This window comes from Cervus elaphus, chromosome 20 (assembly GCF_910594005.1).
Source record: "Cervus elaphus chromosome 20, mCerEla1.1, whole genome shotgun sequence".
Lineage (NCBI taxonomy): Eukaryota > Metazoa > Chordata > Mammalia > Artiodactyla > Cervidae > Cervus > Cervus elaphus.
The window spans coordinates 82,369,027-82,387,427 of NC_057834.1; the positions used below are offsets into that span (position 1 = coordinate 82,369,027).

Genomic DNA, 18,401 nt, shown 5'->3' on the forward strand with positions numbered 1-18,401 from the left:
CTTTTGTTTATTGAATCCATTTAAAGGTACAATAAAATTAAAATGTGATCAATGTAATTTTAGTAGAATAAAAAATCATTTAAAATACATGGACGAGTCACTTGATAGAATTCAATATACATTTTTGCTTTAAAAAATGCTTAATAGGTTAGAAATAAAAGGGAAATTCCTTACTCTAATAAAGAGTAACTACAAAACCCCTACAAGCATATACTTAATGGTGCAATGTTGAAGGCTTTTCTTTTGAGAAGAGAAACAGGGCAAGATTACCTATTAACTACCACTTCTGTTTATCATTGTACTTGACCTGGCTTACTCAAGGAAGCAGGTCAAGAAAATAAATGGCATTTGATTAGAGAGAAAGAAATAAAACTCCTTACTAATGGTTGTGATTACATTCATAGCACTCATAATCTAAATAACTCTACAGATAAATTACTAAGTAAACCTACCAATTTTGATGAAATCAAAGTGGGAATAAAATCAATTTTTTTCTATATCAGTAACAAACAGATTTTAGATAAGATGTCATTTTTAATAGCATCAAAGAATAACCAATACTTCAGAATAAAAGTAACAAAAACATGTAAGAATAAAAGTAACAAAAACATGTAAGACCCTTATGCAGAACTATGTAAAAGATGTAAAGTCATATCTTATATTGATATTGAAATCAATATCAATATGTTATTTCTTCTCAAATAGTTCTTCATATCTATAAATTCAACATAATCCTCACATAAATCCTAACAATTTTTTTTTGCAGGGTGAAGAATTTGACTAACGTTTGTTCTAACATTTATAAAAAAAAAACAAAGGGCCAAGAATAGACAAGACATTCATGAAATAGTAGAATTGATTTGCTACAGTGTGCTCAGAATTATAATAAAGCTATAATGTCTGAGTGAAAAAGTTGGCTTAAATAAAGCTCAACATTCAGAAAACTAAGATCATAGCATCCGGTCCCATCACTATCACTTCATGGCAAATAGATGGGGAAACAGTGGAAACAGTGGCTGACTTTACTTTTTTGGGCTCCATAATCACTTCAGATGGTGATTGCAGCCATGAAATTAAAAGACACTTACTCCTTGGAAGGAAAGTTATGACCAACCTAGACATCATATTAAAAAGTAGAGACATTACTTCGCCAACAAAGATCCATCTTCAAGGCTATGGTTTTTCCAGTAGTCATGTATGGATGTGAGAGTTTGGACTATAAAGAAAGCTGAGTACTGAAGAATTGATTCTTTTGAACTGTGGTGTTGGAGAAGACTCTTGAGAGTCCCTTGGACTGCAAGGAGATCCAAACAGTCCATCCTAAAGGAGTCCATCCTAAAGTGAACATCCTGGGTGTTCACTGGAAGGACTGATGTTGAAGATGAAACTCCAATATTTTGGCCACCTGATGCGAAGAACTGACTTATTTGAAAAGACCCTGATGTTGGGAAAGATTGAAGGCAGGAGGAGAAGGGGAGGAAAGAGGATGAGATGGTTAGATGGCACACTGACTCAATGGACAAGATCTTGGGTAAATTCCAGGAGTTTGTGATGGACAGGGAGGCCTGGTGTGCTGCGGTTCATGGGGTTGCAAAGTGTTAGACATGACTGAGTGACTGAACTGAACTGAACTGAACTGAAGACAATGCACTAGTACCAAAAGGATAGACAAGTAGACCAATAGAATCATTCAGAAAGGACATGGACATCCGTTATAGCTCATTTGGTAAAGAATCTGCCTGCAATGCAGGAGACTTGGGTTCAATTCTTGTGTTGGGAACATCCCCTGGAGAAGGAAATGGCAACCCACTCTAGTATTCTTGCATGGAGAATCCCATGGGCAGAGGCACCTGGCAGGCTGCGGTCCATGAAGTTGCAAGAGTTGGACACTACTTAGTGACTAAACCATCACAGAAAGCCCATAAATAGACCCGGGTTTATATAGAGACTTGATTTATGACAAAACAGGGACACTTTAACAAATGGGTTAAAAGTTTGTTTAAACAAATCATTCTGGGGCAATTGAGTTTCCAAATAATAATGAAAAAAGAAACTTGAATTTACCTACACCATATACAAAATCATTTCCAAATTATTGAGTACATAGATATGAAAGGCAAAACTAAAGATTTTGGAAGAAAATATAAATTTTTTCATGACCTTGAGGTATGCAAAGAGTATAAAATATCAGGCCAAAAAAGTACAGATTATAAATGAAAGGATAAACTTTACTATATTAAAATTAAGAATATATGTTTATTAGCAGACTCCATTAAGGTGAAAAAGCAAGCCTCAGAATGAAAGTTGGTATTTGCAACCTGTTTAACCTACAAGAGACTGTTACACAAACTGTATAAGAACTCCTACAGATTTCTAAGAAGAAAATAGGACACTCCATGGAAAAATGGGGAAGATACTTGAAGAGGCATTTTTAAAGGCAGTAAGTATTTGAAGTGTTCAAGCTCATACTCGGGGAGACGTGAAACCCATCTTTCAGACCATGAGTTGATGAGAATATAGAGTAATGGAAACTCACACTGCTGATGATAGTGAACATCATTACCTTTAAAAAAGTTTGGATAACCCACTAACGCTTACCATTTTCTCAGTTATTTTATTCCCAATGATTCTAAGCAGAATGTATGCCCATGTGCATCAAGACCATATTAGAATTATCACAGTAGCATTTACTTATAATGGCTAAAAATTAGAAATACCCAAACTGTCTATTCACGGAAGAATGGACAGTTTTTGTAATGTCCACTCAATGGAATATTTTACAGCATTTGAAAATGAACAAACTGCATGCACACACAGCAATATGGATCAATCTCAAACAGAAATTCAGCAAAAGAAGCCAGAGACAAAGGACTACATACTTCATTTCATTTATATTTAAATAAAAACCAAGAAAAACTGAATTATAGTATTACAGAATATGTACTTAGGTGGCAAACAGGAAGTAATTGCCACTGAAGTCTGGATAGTTCAGTCACTCAACTGTGTCTGACTCTTTGTGCCCCCATGAACTGCAGCATGCCAGGCTTCCATGTCCGTCACCAACTCCCAGAGCTTGCTCAAACTCATTTCTGTTGAGTCGGTGATGCATCCAATCGTCTCATCTTCTGTCATCCCCTTCTCCTCTTGCCTTAAGTCTTTCCCAGCATCAGGGTCTTTTCTAATAAGTCAGTTGTTCGCATCAGGTGGCCAAAGTATTGGACCTTCATCTTCAGCATCAGTCCTTCCAATGAATATTCAGGATCGATTTCCTTTAAGATTGACTGGTTTGATCTCCTTGCAGTCCAAGGACTCTCAAGAGTCTTCTCCAACACCACAGTTCAAAAGCATCAATTCTTCGGCAGTCAGCTTTCTTTATGGTCCAACGTACATCCATACATAACTACTGGAAAAACCATAGCTATGACTAGATGGACCTTTGTTGACAAAGTAATGTCTCTGCTTTTTAATATGCTGTCTAGGTTGGTCATAGCTTTCCTTCCAAGGAGCAGTGAGTGAGTGAGTGAGTGCAAGTCACTCAGTCGTGTCCGACTCTTTGCCAGCCAATGGACTGTCCATGGAATTCTCTAAGCCAGAATACTGGAGTGGGTAGCCTTTCCCTTCTCTAGGGGATCTTCCCAACCCAGGGATTGAACCCAGGGGTCCCACATTGCAGGCAGATTCTTTACCAGCTGAGCCACAAGGGACGCCCAAGGACACTGGAGTAGGTAGCCTATCCCTTCCCTGAGCTATCAGGGAAGCCCTCCAAGGAGCAAGTGCCTTTTAATTTCATGGCTGCAATCACCATCTGCAGTGATTTTGGAGCCCCAGAAAATAAAGTTTGTCACTTTTTCCATTGTTTCCCCATCTAGTTGCCATGAAGTGATGGGACCAGATGCCATGATCTTCATTTTTTGAATGTTGAGTTTTAAGCCAGCTTTTTCACTCTCCTCTTTCACTTTCATCAGGAGGCTCTTTAGTTCTTTGCTTTCTGCCATAACGATGGTGTCATCTGCATATCTGAGGTTTTTCATATTTCTCCCGACAATCTTGATTCTAGCTTATGCTTCATCCAGTTCAGCATTTTACGTGATGTACACTTCATATAAGTTAAATAAGCAGGGTGACAATATACAGCCCCGACGTACTCCTTTCCTAATTTGGAACCAGTCTGCTGTTCCATGTCTGGTTCTAATTGTTGCTTCCTGACCTGCATACAGATCTTAGGAGGCAGGTATGGTGGTCTGGTGTTCCCATCTCTTGAAGAATTTTCCACAGTTTGTTGTGGTCCACACAGTCAAAGGCTTTGGCATATTTAATAAAGCAGAAGTAGATGTTTTTCTGGAATACTCTTGTTTTTTCTGTGACCCAACAGATGTTGGCAATTTGACCTCTGGTTCCTCTGCCTTTTCTAAATCCAACTTGAACATCTGGAAGTTCTTGGTTCACATATTATTGAATCCTAGCTTGGAGAATTTTGAGCATTACTTTGCTAGCATGTGAGATGAGTGCAACTGTGAGGTAGTTTGAACATTGTTTGACATTGCCTTTTTTGGGATTGGAATGAAAGCTGACCTTTTCTAATCCTGTGACCACAGCTGAGTTTTCCAAATTTGCTGGCATATTGAGTGTAGCACTTTCAAAGCATCATCTTTTAGGATTTGAAATAGTTCAGCTGGAATTCCATCACCTCCCCTAGCTTTGTTTGTAGTGATGCTTCCTAACATCCACTTGACTTCACACTCCAGGATGTCTGGCTCTAGGTGAGTGATCACACCATCATGGCTATTCCGAAGTCTGGATAGTGGGTAAGTTTATGAAGCAGCAGTACCTGGTTCTGGGGTGCTAGGAATATTCAGTCATTTAACCTGGGTAGCATTTATATGAGTAATCACTTTATAATATTCATTTACTAGATGTTTATTTTATGTACTTTTTGATTGAAAAGTTTTAAAAATCAAGTTATACACATGATACTATTTTGATATTAGGTTAAGATAGCTTGGCGCATCTATCTTAAACAGGCGTGGTCTTGCTAAAGAGGCTGATGCTGAACAGTTGTTCAGTAGTGTTCAACTCGTTGCTACACCATGGACTGTAGCCCACTAGGCTCCTCCATCTATGGAATTTTCCAGATAAGAATACTGGAGTGTGTTGCCATTTCCTTCTCTCAGGAATCTTCCCAACCCGGGGATTGAACGTGTGTCCATTGCATCTCCTGTCTTGGTAGGCGGACTCTTTACCACTTTGCTACCTGGGAAGCAAGGCTGATGTTAGTAACACAGAAATAATAATATTTCACCTACATGCACTGTTCCATTTGGTCCATACTCTGTGAGACAGGCATGGCAGAAACTTATTAGATTCTTTTCACCAGTGAGAAAACTGAGTCCCAAAGAAGTAAAATGGCTCATTCAAATCCATGTTGCTAGCAAATGACAAGAGGTGGGATTTACAGTTAAAACCACAGTACAATGTTCTGGGTGTTATATTTAAAATACAGAATAATAAGTGTTGGTAAGTATATTGAAAATTTAGTACTGGTTCAGAATGTAAAATGGTATGAGTGCTGTAGAAAGCAGTGACAGTTCCTTAAAAAGTTAAATATAGAATTACCATGAAAAGTGTGAAAGTATTAGTCGTTCAGGTGTGTCTTACTCTTTGTGACCCCACGGACTGTAGCCTGCCGGGATCCTCTGTCCATGGAATTCTCCATGCAAGAATACTGGAGTGGGTAGCCATTCCATATGACCCAGCATTTCCCCTCCTAGGTACATACCCCGAAGAACTGAAAACAAGGACTCACACCAATACTTGTACACCATTGTTCACAGCAACATTCTTCCCAATAGTCAGATGGTGACAGCCACCCAAATGTCCATCAACAGAGGAATGGATGGATAAAATGTGACGTGTTTATGTGTATGTTACCACTCTTTGCTGTCTTTGCATGTGTGCTCAGTTGTGTCTGACTGTGCTGTGCTGTGCTTAGGCACTCAGTCGTGTTTGACTCTTTGTGACCCCAAATACTGCAGCTAAGCTCACCTGTCCAGGCAAGAATGCTGGAGTAAATTATCATTTCTTTCTCCAGAGTATCTTCCTGACCCAGGGATCGAACTTGCATCTCCTGCACTGGCAGATTGATTCTTTTATCACTGAGCTACTCGCATGTATATTATTATGCCTATGTAAAATTGTAAATATAAATATAGTATTATATAAAATTTATAAATATAAAATATTATTTTGTGTTAAAAGGTTATGCTTAGTATAAAAATATATTATACTATGTATAAAAATATAAAAGCATAAAAATATTATACTATGTAAAAAGGAATGAAATTCTTATACATGTTATAGTATTCATGCACCTTGAAAGCATGTTAAGTTAAATAAGCCAAACATAAAAGGACAAACATGGTATGATTCCAATTATGTGCAGTATCTAGAACAAATTCATTGAGACAGAAAGCAGAATAGAGGTTACCAGGGGCTGGGAGGAGGAGAAAATGCGAATTTAGTGTTTAATGGGTACAGAGTTTCTGCTTGACATGATGAAAAGATCTGGAACCAGGTTATAGTTTTGGTTACACAGCCATTTTACACAGCCAATATTACACAGTGTGAATATATTTACACTGAACATGAATACCTAAAAATCATAAAATTCATGTCATATATTTATTTTACCACAATCAAAATAGTTAAAAAGAACACAGCCTAAATAAAGTGATAAAATTTATTTACCTTATGTTACCCAAACCAGGAAGCTGAGTTTACTCTGGTGGGGTGGGGGTGGGTCAGGGGTCCTGGATCTTTCTTCAGGAAAATCTCAGAGGTGTGTGTATTGTAAGTTTCAAGGCTGATTAACTTACCAGTCTTGATATGTTTCATGTTCTAGAGATTCTCCATGGTCAGCAATAAGTTGGTACCTGACAAACCAAACAATTCTATGTCAAATAGGAAGTAGATAAATGCATATTTTACATTTATATGATGGGTATGTGAAGATATGTATCCCTAATCTCAGAATTGAGGAGTAAGGATATGTGTATGAAACAAAGAGGGTAGTTTGTGTTATTTCTTCTTAGAATGTGTTAGCTACGAGTTAGCTATATTTGTACTTCGAGAGTAAGCTACAATAGAAATAAAGTTGGAGACTTAACATATTTTTGTGCTTTAACAGACACTCCTTAGATACTATCTATAAATCCACTTTCTAGAGATTCTTCTTGCTAAAAAAATCAAACTGTATTATTTAACTTCATCACAGAGAACATTTTAAAAATAATCTTTGATATTCAGCTAGTGTGGTCTCTCCCAAGAGATCTTAATGGAGATATTAAGGCAAATAATCCCTTGTGTTTCACTGTAATGCTTTAAAGTATCCCATAGCCCTTGCTTTAGGGAAGCAAAGTCTTTCTTCCAATGTGATTTTGTATGCTTTTTTACGTTCATACTGAATTTCTTTTCCTTTTTACGTCTTTAGTTTCATTTTAGCCTTTTCTGCTTCTATTAAAAAGTTTAGTTTTGTGGATAATATTTTTCTACTTTCTAAGTTTGTATACTTCATATTTTTGAAAAATAAATGTAATCATTGTATTTGTTAGTTTTAAAATTGGAATTCATACACAGAAATGGCAATATAGTATTTTTTGGGAGTGATAGTTCTGGAGTGAGACCAAATGGATCTGACTCCTGGCTCTAGTCACTTTTGTGATTGTGAGCAAGGCATTTAATGCCTGTACACTTTGGTGTATTCATCTATAAAATGGAGCTGATAATAATATATACCATAGAGAATCATTAAATAATATTTTTAAAGCAAGTATAATGGTGCTGGCACACACACACACAAATACTTTTAAAATACAAAATAGTGTTAAATAAAATAGTGTAAGTTCGCTGTAACCCTGGACTTTGTACTTTTATTTTTTCACCTTGTGTAAATGGAAATCTTTAGTTTAGAAGGCAATGTGAATGTTATTATAATGCCAATGATAACTATTTCTTGGAGATTCTTTAAAAGAAAGTTGGTAAAAGTTACTGTTTACTATAATTAAAATCAATGTAACCAGGATGTAACCAGTTTTCAGTAGGAGAGAGAATAACTCTTAACTAGTATGGAATAGTGGATTTTGAGCGAACATCTTAGTTTCCTTTGCAGCTTTACCCTAGATAGGAGGGGCAGCCTGTTTCTTGCAGAATATCAGATCAGTCATTATGATACACTAGCTCTTGACATAATAATTAATTCATATAAATTACCCAAGTGATATTAAGAAAATGATTTATATAATCTATGATGTGAGAAATCAATTGTTTCATTATTCATCACCCATTGTGCAATTTTGATTTAATTTAGTTTGTTGTATATTATTTTACTGCTCTGTTAACATAATGATTTGAGCAATTATTTATAGTTTGTGATATTAAGTAATAGATTTAGGGGATATTATCAGATAATTCACAATGAAATGATGTCTATGAATATTACGTGGAATTCTGCCATTTTAATCTGAGTGCTGTATGCAGTTTGATCATAATGAATTTGTATTCTTCTACAAAATTCATGTAACAACAGCATAAATGTAATTTTCCTTTGACACAGAAGTTAGTAGTTACCAATATTATTTAATAAAGAATTGGTAGCTAATAATATCTTTGGTCCTCAGTTTCTTCATTTGTCTTTGGAAGTATGATACTGGGGCTGGAAGATTCTACAGTCACATGAAGAAAATAAATGATTTGATCTCTACCTTTGTTTCTTTTTAAGACTAATTATAAATCTCCTTCTGTTGTAACTTCTGCTCTTAGAAATTTTTTATAGATATCTTTATCCTGACTTTCTAGCATGTCCTCATCATCATCCGGACTTAGGCTTTTAATAGTGATACTTGTGTTTGCTCATGTCGATTTCCTTAATCATTTCTCTCCTGACATATAGATTGGAATGGCCTAATGCCAATCAAGGCTTTCCAGAGGAATAAGATTATACAGGCACACTTTCTTATTTGCAACTCCTAAATCTCAAAGCTCTGAAAACTCAAACTAATAGAAATAAAATAAAAGTAACCCATTTATTGGCACATCTGAATTGACACAAAGTTGTTTATATATTTTTTCAATTTATTGTGAATATTTCTGCATTTCATTACAGAAGTATTAATGATTTGTTTGCAGAATGCTGCCCTAAGACTCTGATGAAGATGTTGCATTATATATAGTATATACATCTTATTGGCCTAAAATCTGGAAAATTCATATATTCTGAAATACATTTGGGTGCAAAGGTTGCATGTAACCTGTAATCATGATTGTTTTTGGTATTGTGTAATCTAAGCACCCAATAGTCTAGGAGTATAAAATTTACAATCTAGTTATAAATTTTAATCTTTAACTTTTTATTTCGGATTAACTACAGTCATAATACATCAGTGATATATTATGAAATTAAAATCAATGGTTTCAACATCCTTGAAATAATTATTTTAATGTGGTTAGCCAAATTCTCATGTTACATGTTTTTAAGAAATATTTGACTGGCAACACATATTATTTACAGAGATTATTAATGAATTCCAAATTAACATGAGTGATGTAAACAGTTTCCTAGCTTGTGAGTTCATGGCTCTTTATGGGCTATCTTGGGATACTAAGACCACATTTTGCATCTATATTCAGCTCTTTGAGTGAGGCTTTATGACCCTTTCCTGGCTGCCCTCCTCAAGAGAGGAAATCTTTTTATGTGGATTGCATTGTTATAGTGTCATTTCTCATGTAAGATGTACAAGTTATTAACCACATAACACTTTAGTGGGAGATATATTTATTTGTTTGTAAAAGTCTAATTTTTTAACTATTATTTTTAGGTATTTACTACCAGGAAGTACACAATTCTTCATGAGAACACCAACCTACAACTTGAAATACAGTTCACCTGGAATGGCTCGCTCCAATGTTTTGTTTACATCCCGATATGGCCATTTGTGAAACAGAAGGGAAGATCGCCATGGGTTATGCATAATAGCAATTCATATTTTTCCCAATTTAACATTGAAAAGACGGTGACCATTAACTACTGTTTTATGTATATATGACATATATGTGTGTGGAAATATGTACACACATGCACTCAAATAACACATATATTTATTATAATATATGAAAGAAGAATTAGCAGGAAACTGGATATAAGATTTAACCTTTCTGGAAATGTAATAAACCATGTTAAAATTGTTTACACAAATATGTGAATGTCTAGAATTTGCTAGGTTTATAATTAATACCTTCCTACTAGAAATGTTATTTTTGCTGCAGAGTATATAAAACAGAATTGATCTTGAAGATCCCATTACAGTGTTAAATTATTTTCTAGGTAATACTTTTGACTTAAAAAGAATTAACAGTATATTACTTTATTAATTCTCTTATATATATCTAGTAGCCATTTAAAATGAAAACAAAAATTAGAAGCTTGGTGTTGCTTGATGATAGGACTAAGTATAAAATGGGTTTGTTATTACTATAGCACACAGTAGCATGCTATTAATATAAAAATCCCACCCGGATTCTCCAATATTTTTATTCCTCAGTGTGGGAATCTAGCTACTTGTGAAAATGATAATGTAATTTTTCAGTAAGGCTCTAGTAAGATCACAATACTGTCTAAAATGAAAGACAATCCAATGGGTTAAAAATTAAACTTACTAGCTTATATTTTTACTTTTTATTGAGAGTCACATAAATGGAACAGAAAATGGTGGTAATAGCAAAATCTTTCCATATGGTTTTTGTATCTCTTACCACTCATACCACTTATGTTTTCTTTTTTGAAAGTATACCTCTGATGGGTACATATGATCAAATACAATTTCTTCTCTTCTTCAGAAGGGGAAGAGCTGATATTTTAAACTTAATTCAATGTTGCAGAATGAATGTGTCACATTATTTTATAAGTCTCAATTTTGAGACCAATGTACAGTGCAAAGACTAATACAGAGTTTCATATTGCACCATAGAAAGTCATCTAACTTATTACGAAAAGAAGATTCTGACTACTAAATGTTATTAGTCATGGATGTGCTCTTGAGAGTTTCAAAAAAATCAAAAGAGTATGACGTTTTCATCTTGTCCAAAGTTATTATGCATAATTTTCATAGCAGTTTACTTCCTTTTTTGCTTACAGTTTCAAAAACTATGAGTGAGCTTTCAGTTTTCTATACAAATATAAAAAATACCATTTTTTTTTGCAAGACTGCAACATTCACCTTTTAGAATTTTATTTTAATTTCTCCCAGTAGTTTTATTTTTCACAGATGGTAGTTATTTGCAACATTCATGAATGTTTTACCTCCTTTTACTGTCCTGAAAGCTTTTTCCAGTAAATCAAGAAATGGTCCCAAAGCAGAAGGAGAACTGAGAGGGGCAAACTGGCCTGCTTTAATTCACAAGCTGGATAACTGACAACCCAAAGTTGTAAGTTAGATATATTTTTCTTTTAAAGCCATATTCTGAGGCTGTATTTGGATAAAATAGGTTCTTCCCTAAATTATTGCTAGTTACTGGATTCTTTATGACTACCAACCACTCATATTCCAATGGATACTCTTCCTTGCTAATTGCATCCCAAAGGAGAGTTATTGTCTTTGTGGGAAAAGAGGATAAGGATGTTAGGATGGAGGAAATCACAGTGTAGCTCTGAGTGTTTATGACACCATTTTGTGAATTCCTAAATATGTTTAGAATTTTGGAGAATAAATAATGCTGAAATTGGGATATTAACAAAATCATTGTAAGAATGATCAGCAAGCAGGCCTTTTCATGGAGCAATTTTAGTCATTTTTTTGGTTCAGATTCATAATTTGTTCATGAATGAGACACAGTTTCAAAGGTCTGATGTATGATATCAATCCAGTTTCTTGGCCATCACTTGTGTTAGCTTAAATCACAATGGTGACTTAATTTGCTAGAGTGAAAAGAATGTCTATGTCTCCCCCTAGGGGAAAAAAATTTTTTTAAAGAGTAAATATATGAAACTACCCAGTTAGTTATTAACAATCAAATTTGATTCCTCTAGCTACCCAAGTCTGACTTTTTTTGAGTGCTATAATTTTCTTGCCCACATTTGCATCTTTAGACTCATCTAGTTCTGATATGAGGAAGATGTAAATAAAAGCGATGTGCTCATTATTTATGTATACTGCCTGGTACCCTGTGGACTATGATTGTGTACACGCTTATTCCTTAATGAGAAACTAAGAAGACACAGTAATAAACTGTGAAAGTCTCTAGAGGCCATAGAAATGTTTTAGTAATATAAAATATTCCTTAGTTTTTATTATAAATTTTTTATTCATAGAGTTAAAATATATCAGTATAAGTGATAGTATGGGTCTGACTCTCTTCTAGGAGAGAACATACCTTTTTATCTGAAAAACTCCAGAAGATATTCAGTCTTACCAGAGTTTCTAATAGGGAGTTTGGTTTACTTGTGATGAAAGCATATTTTCATTCTGTTATTAAAAGATATATCCCTGATATTCTGTGACTAATGCCTTCCAGAACTGCATATGATTGAAGTTATTCCAGAACTGCCCAAAAAGCAACCTTTTAATGTTAAATTATCATATATGAATATTGTATGAGATTGCAGATTAGTTTTCACTGTAATAATCCAGCATTGTAATAGTATTTGCTTCATGTAGTCTGTTGAAGGAACTACTGTGATTCATATTAAGATTATTAGCAACAATTTTTATTTTATCTTGCATGTGTAAAAATTAAATTATAGTAAGATCGAATATGAAAATGGCAATAGGAATATTAGATGCAAAGATCTAAACACATTTTTTCATATCTCTGAATTAGGTCTAAATACACAAAACTCTCTTTAGTTCTCCCCCTGAAACTAACATGAACCAAACTCAAGCCAAAAACCCCAGTCTTCTCATCCAGTACTTACACGCAGCTAGATGATAGTGGCCTGTAGACATCAAGAAAAAGATTTCATTCTAATTCTTTTTTCATTAGAAAGTATATGATTATAAACTTTAGTTATATAACTTTAAATTTCATGTTTTAATATAAATTAATCCAAATGCTTTCTTCTTTAGCATAACAAAGTCATTCCATTTAAAAATTCTCTTTAAATCTAAACTTCCACATTACTTGACATTTTCAAAAGTACCAAAAAATTGATAGTTGCATAAGCTCTATTATTTGTAGTTCTCTATAAAGCATTTGATTAATTCTTATATGTATATTCTTCAAAATATAATAGCAAATATGTTGAGAAGAGTGACAATAAATACCTTCCTCTTCTGTTCTGTAATGCTTTTTTAACATTTTGAGTCTTAGTTTACTTGGTCCTAAGGGTTAAATGATAAAAAGTGTAAGTACAATTGTTGTGTTCTTGTGACCTGGTGATTTGTGAAAATTTCTTTCATCTTGAGATTGAGAAGTTTAATAAAACTTTCCAGAACTGAATTAGTTATCTAAATATTTTGGACTAATGCTACTTACAAATAAATTTTGAAAGTGTATTAATCAAAATTTTATTCCTTACACTGTTTTTTTCTTTCTTTTCTTCTTTTTTAAACTTCAAGTTCCATTTAAAGTTTTGACCTTTGCATGGAAAAGTCAAGAAAAGAGAAATCCTGCTTTTTAAAATATTGGTTTATAGTGGTATATTTTTGCCTCAGCAATAATAAAACTTAGATAAGATGTGTTACTGGATCAAGTTCAGTTTTTCTGCTGAGATTTTTGAGAACAAGGTTGACTTTTCAATGTCCAAAAAGCATTAATTATTTGGATCCATATGAACCAAGACACATGGCTGCAAATAACACTCTTGCGACCAAAAATGTTAAATTAAAATTAATTGCACACTTTGAGATTGTTGCCTTTCTTGGTGTTTTTTTCTTTTTGCCTTATTATGAGTGGGTATATGGTACTGAAGGAAAACTATGCAGGTGAAACATTTTGTATTTACTGGACTGTATTAACTAAAAAGAGCTACACAAAGTTTTTATTTGATCCTCACCTGCCAATTTGAAAACTATTGGTAAAATCATTATTCAATAGGCTAATATTTTCTAAATTAGTCTTACCTACAAAAGTTATCAGATAATGCTGATATTTCTCTTTCAAAGACTAACAACAACAGTTTTAGTCCTGAGCTGGTTGGTTCATTTAATAACTAATATACATACTACAACTTTGAATATTAATAGATTGGCTGAAGATTTTAGGTTTGAAGATTAGTTTGAAAGCAATACATTTGCCCCCATGAATCATGATGCAGATTATCCCCATGTGTTTTACTGCGTGTATATGAATGCAAATGTTGTTACAGAAAATATGCTTGAAATGTCAACACAGTCTGCAATTAGTACTGCATCGTCATGCTTCAGCATGTGATACCTGTATGATGACATTATTTCAACTACTCATATATGTTACTGTAATAAAAATGTTTTAACATAAGAAAGCTACATATGTCATCAAATGCTTATTTCTGTTTCACACACACACACATACACACACACGATTTTAAGTAGTAGAAGAGATTGGTTCTCAATTAAGCTTTCAGGGGGATGAAACATATTTCCGCAATAAATTTCTTCTGCTGCACTGACAATAGCACTGTGAGGATAACTTTGTGCACATGCGCTCAGTCATGTCTGATTCTTTGCAATGCCATGGGGTGTAGCCCACCAGGCTCCTCTGTCAATGGGATTATCCTGGCAGGAATACTGCAGTGGGTTGCCATTTCCTCCAGGGGATCTTCCCACCCAGGGATTGAACCTGTGTCTCCTATGGCTCCTGCATTGGAAGGCAGATTCTTTACTGCTACGCCACCTGGGAAGCCAGGGATAACTTTACCTGCTATTAAAGTCAGGTCAAGTAAACAAAATTGGCGTCAGTTCCTCTCTTAGTTAGCTGAAAGGAGACTGGCCTAAAATTTATAAATGGCATTTTTAGTATCATTGAATATGGCATAGCACCTTTCTAGCATCATTGATTATGACAATAGGATTACTAACCCAAATAGAAGTACGTCAGCATCTCAGCTATGATGTTATTTTTTTCAGTAATTTATAATTTTGTCATGATTAAAACACTGATCCTCAATAAGAAGCATATCCTAGTCTTATTACCACTATTACCATTGTCTATAACATGATTATATATAAAGAAACTGAAAAATCTATCATATGACAGGAACCTTAATGCATGTATACATTATTTTTTTAAGTTGACAACAAAGTGACATAGACACTGACTTTTTAAATATATTTTTTAAAATTTGTTATTTTACAAAGTAAAAAATATTCTGTAAAAAGCTTTAAACTTTGAATTTTTAATTTTTTTTCAATGACAGATATACATGAGACCAATGTGGTTAGTTCAGTATCTCCGTATTTTATCAAATAATTTGAAAGATCAGTATACATACAGTAAAATCTTTTAAAACTCTAAGTAAGTCATCCTAAAATAATCTCTAAAAAAGTGCTGAAGTTCCATTGCTTTGGCCACCTAATGCGAAGAGCCCACTCATTGGAAAAGACCCTGATACTGGGAAAGGTTGAGGGCAAAAGGAGAAGAGGGTGGCAGAGGATGAGATAGTTCGATAGCATCACTGACTCAATGGACATGAGTTTGAGCAGGCTCTGGGAGATGGGCATGGGCAGGGAAGCCTGGTGAGCTGCAGTTAATCGGGTCACAGAGTCAGACATGACTCAGCGACTGAACAACAACAACAACAAAATAATCTCAAGTGCTGGAAAAATTTGTGTAGTGCCTTAAAATTATCACTTAGCTCTATTGTAGAAAGTAAGATGAATAATAGATCTTTAAATTTATTTATCAGAAAGTTCTCTCTCAATGACTATTCATATACACATAGAATATGGTGATGAAATATAGAATATGGTGACAAAAATGTCCATCACCAGGGTCTAGTAAATGTGGAAAACATTGGGTGTATAAATGGGAATGTGTTTCTTTTTATTTCTAGAACCTCTCAATAGCCTTTAGTGTTCTAAGATGCTTTAAGATTCTCCAGCAAGGGACTGGAACATACAGTAGTTTTTAAACTAATTTCACTATGGGATCTTTTATTGAAAAGGCACCTCCCAGGACAATTCTTCTATTGACTAACATTTGAAAAACAACTACCTAAATGAAGTCATTCACTAATAAAAGAATCAGGCTATTTATTTATTTACTCAATATATACTGCGATATAATTATGAACACTGACAAATCTAGTGCAAGAATTTACTACACTTGTCACTTGAGAATTTGGCCATTTCCAGAGGAATATTTGAACAAGTATTTCAGCTGCAATGTCTTGACCCGAGAAAGATGGCCATACATAAATAGTCTTAATGGTAAACATGAGCTATATTAGATATTTGAAATGTAATCATGACATGAAAAGTAATATAAAATGCTTAAGATGTGGTCAGAATGTGATTCAAATCTTTATGAGAAACTGTTAATGATGTAGGGGCTTCCCTGATAGCTCAGTTGGTAAAGAATCCACCTACAATGCAGGAGACCCTGGTTCGATTCCTTGGTTGGGCGGATCTGCTGGAGAAGGGATAGGCTACCCACTTCAGTATTCTGGTGGAGCTAACATAAAAGTTTGTCTTCACTGAGATTCTAACAGTACCCATCTGCAGATGATAAGAGCTTTATATAACAGACAATATATTAATACCTAGAAGCCTTTGCTGGCCTTCTGAAAGAATCTTATATAAACAAAAAAAGGTCAATTTGTGACTGATAAATTTCCTACAAAGCTAGAATTTATTAAAAATGTGTTACATTATTTGTGAGAAACAAAATTTATTAAGCCATTTTTTCCTAGTGTTTAAGTTTCCCTTAAGCAGTATGATAGACACTTCAAAAGCCTTCAGAAGTTTTGTCTTTCAGTTGTTTGTCCTTTAGGAAATATTGCCAAATTAGCTTCCCTCTTTACAAATATAGAAAGAATACTGCTATTCAGTATACTTAGGGAGTTATACACTGAATGGTACTATAATGACCTAAACTGAACTATTTTATGTAGTTATCAAAAATACTGAAACTTTGGCTTGGAAAGTAGTGTCTAGACTGTTGCACAGAAATGACGCTCACCATTTTTATAGTTTTACAGCAAGGCAGCCTGTAGTATTTTATGTAGTAATAGAAATATACAGTAAAAGTAAGCAAATTCCAGATTTTGTACTAAGAACAGGTGGTAATGAGCACAAACCACCTAAATTGGCGCTGTTGTGACAAAAGCTTTTAAGGATAATAACAAAACTATGTAAATTTAGCCAAGCTCTGTTCTATTATAGATGCTGCTGTTTTTAATGTTAGAATAACATAACTTTTAAAAGGTCAAGAAACACAAAATTTATTTTTTAAAACTGCAGTATGCTGTTATCAGTAAAAACATTAATATATTGTTATATTTAGAATATGTCTTATTTGAGGGAAAATATGTGACAATGAAGGTGAAAATATATGAACCTGAATGCAATCTAAGAAAATATGAGTTCACATAATACCTCATTTTCATTAAATGATGAAAATGTAAATTCAGAAAATCACTTAGGCTAAAAATAGGTATATCATCAAAACCTAATATCATTTTAACTCAAATTGGTATTTGTTCAGCAGATGTTCTGCATCATAATGTGATGTACAAAGGAAAACTCAAATTTGTGGAAGAAAATGGAGGGTTTTTTTTTTTAAAGCAAATCTAGCTAATTCCATTATGTTTTTGACTCTTTCAAATGGAAACAATAGTCTTGTTGTTGTGAAACATTTACTACAAATAAAGAATAAGTAAATTCCTTAGAATTAGCTTGGTTTTTTATTTTAGCCTCAGGTTTCTCAGTCAAAGATTACTTATATTTGTTTTTTTTTGTATTTTTTTCCTGACTACTTTTAATTTTTTATATTTCATCTCCCTAGTTCCACTTATTCCCATGTGATTATTCTCACTCTAAAAATACTAAATAATCATTGCCTATTTTGCTTGTTTTAACTAAAACATCGTTCTTATCATAAATGTATAGAAAGAGCAAAGGCAGATTCCACTTCTGCACTATTATCTATACTTTGGATTGATATTTTTTCCCAGCATTTTGGTCCACATAATATCCATTTTCTCTGAGCAGCAAGTAAATGGTTTCACTTCTCTCAGTTCTGTGGGTACTCAGAATCTCCAGAGAATGTACATCCTGGTAAACCATGAGAAGCCCATTTCTAGAGCTGAAATTTCTAATATTGATCTTACTTCTCATACATAATAGAATTTTTCACACCAGTTTGCACATCTGACCTAGGTACTTCATAGTTAAATAGGGGATTATAGATTTCTTAAAGAACTCCATGGCACCATA

General features: G+C 33.9%; 1 protein-coding gene and 1 long non-coding RNA gene across 5 annotated transcripts in view; one reads left to right on the top strand and one right to left on the bottom strand.

Annotated features, from left to right (window-relative positions):
* The window catches only part of TTLL7 (tubulin tyrosine ligase like 7), a 157,881-nt gene extending 143,389 nt beyond the window's left edge, over positions 1-14,492 (top strand). For 2 of the 4 annotated variants that reach the window (XM_043876254.1, XM_043876255.1), the window contains exon 21: positions 9,870-14,492. In XM_043876254.1, coding sequence (XP_043732189.1) covers positions 9,870-9,990 — 121 coding nt within the window. In that variant the 3' untranslated portion in view covers positions 9,991-14,492. Of the gene's footprint in view, positions 1-766; positions 1,001-6,088; positions 6,192-9,869 lie in introns of those variants that run through there. The other 2 variants (XM_043876256.1, XM_043876258.1) reach the window with 2 other exon arrangements.
* Positions 4,906-18,401, bottom strand: part of LOC122676689 — an 83,286-nt gene continuing 69,790 nt past the window's right edge. Inside the window, exons 2-3 of the long non-coding RNA XR_006335630.1 lie at positions 6,873-6,929; positions 4,906-5,251 (exon numbers count right to left, since the gene is read on the bottom strand). This is a non-coding gene — a long non-coding RNA (uncharacterized LOC122676689). The remainder of the gene's footprint in view (positions 5,252-6,872; positions 6,930-18,401) is intronic.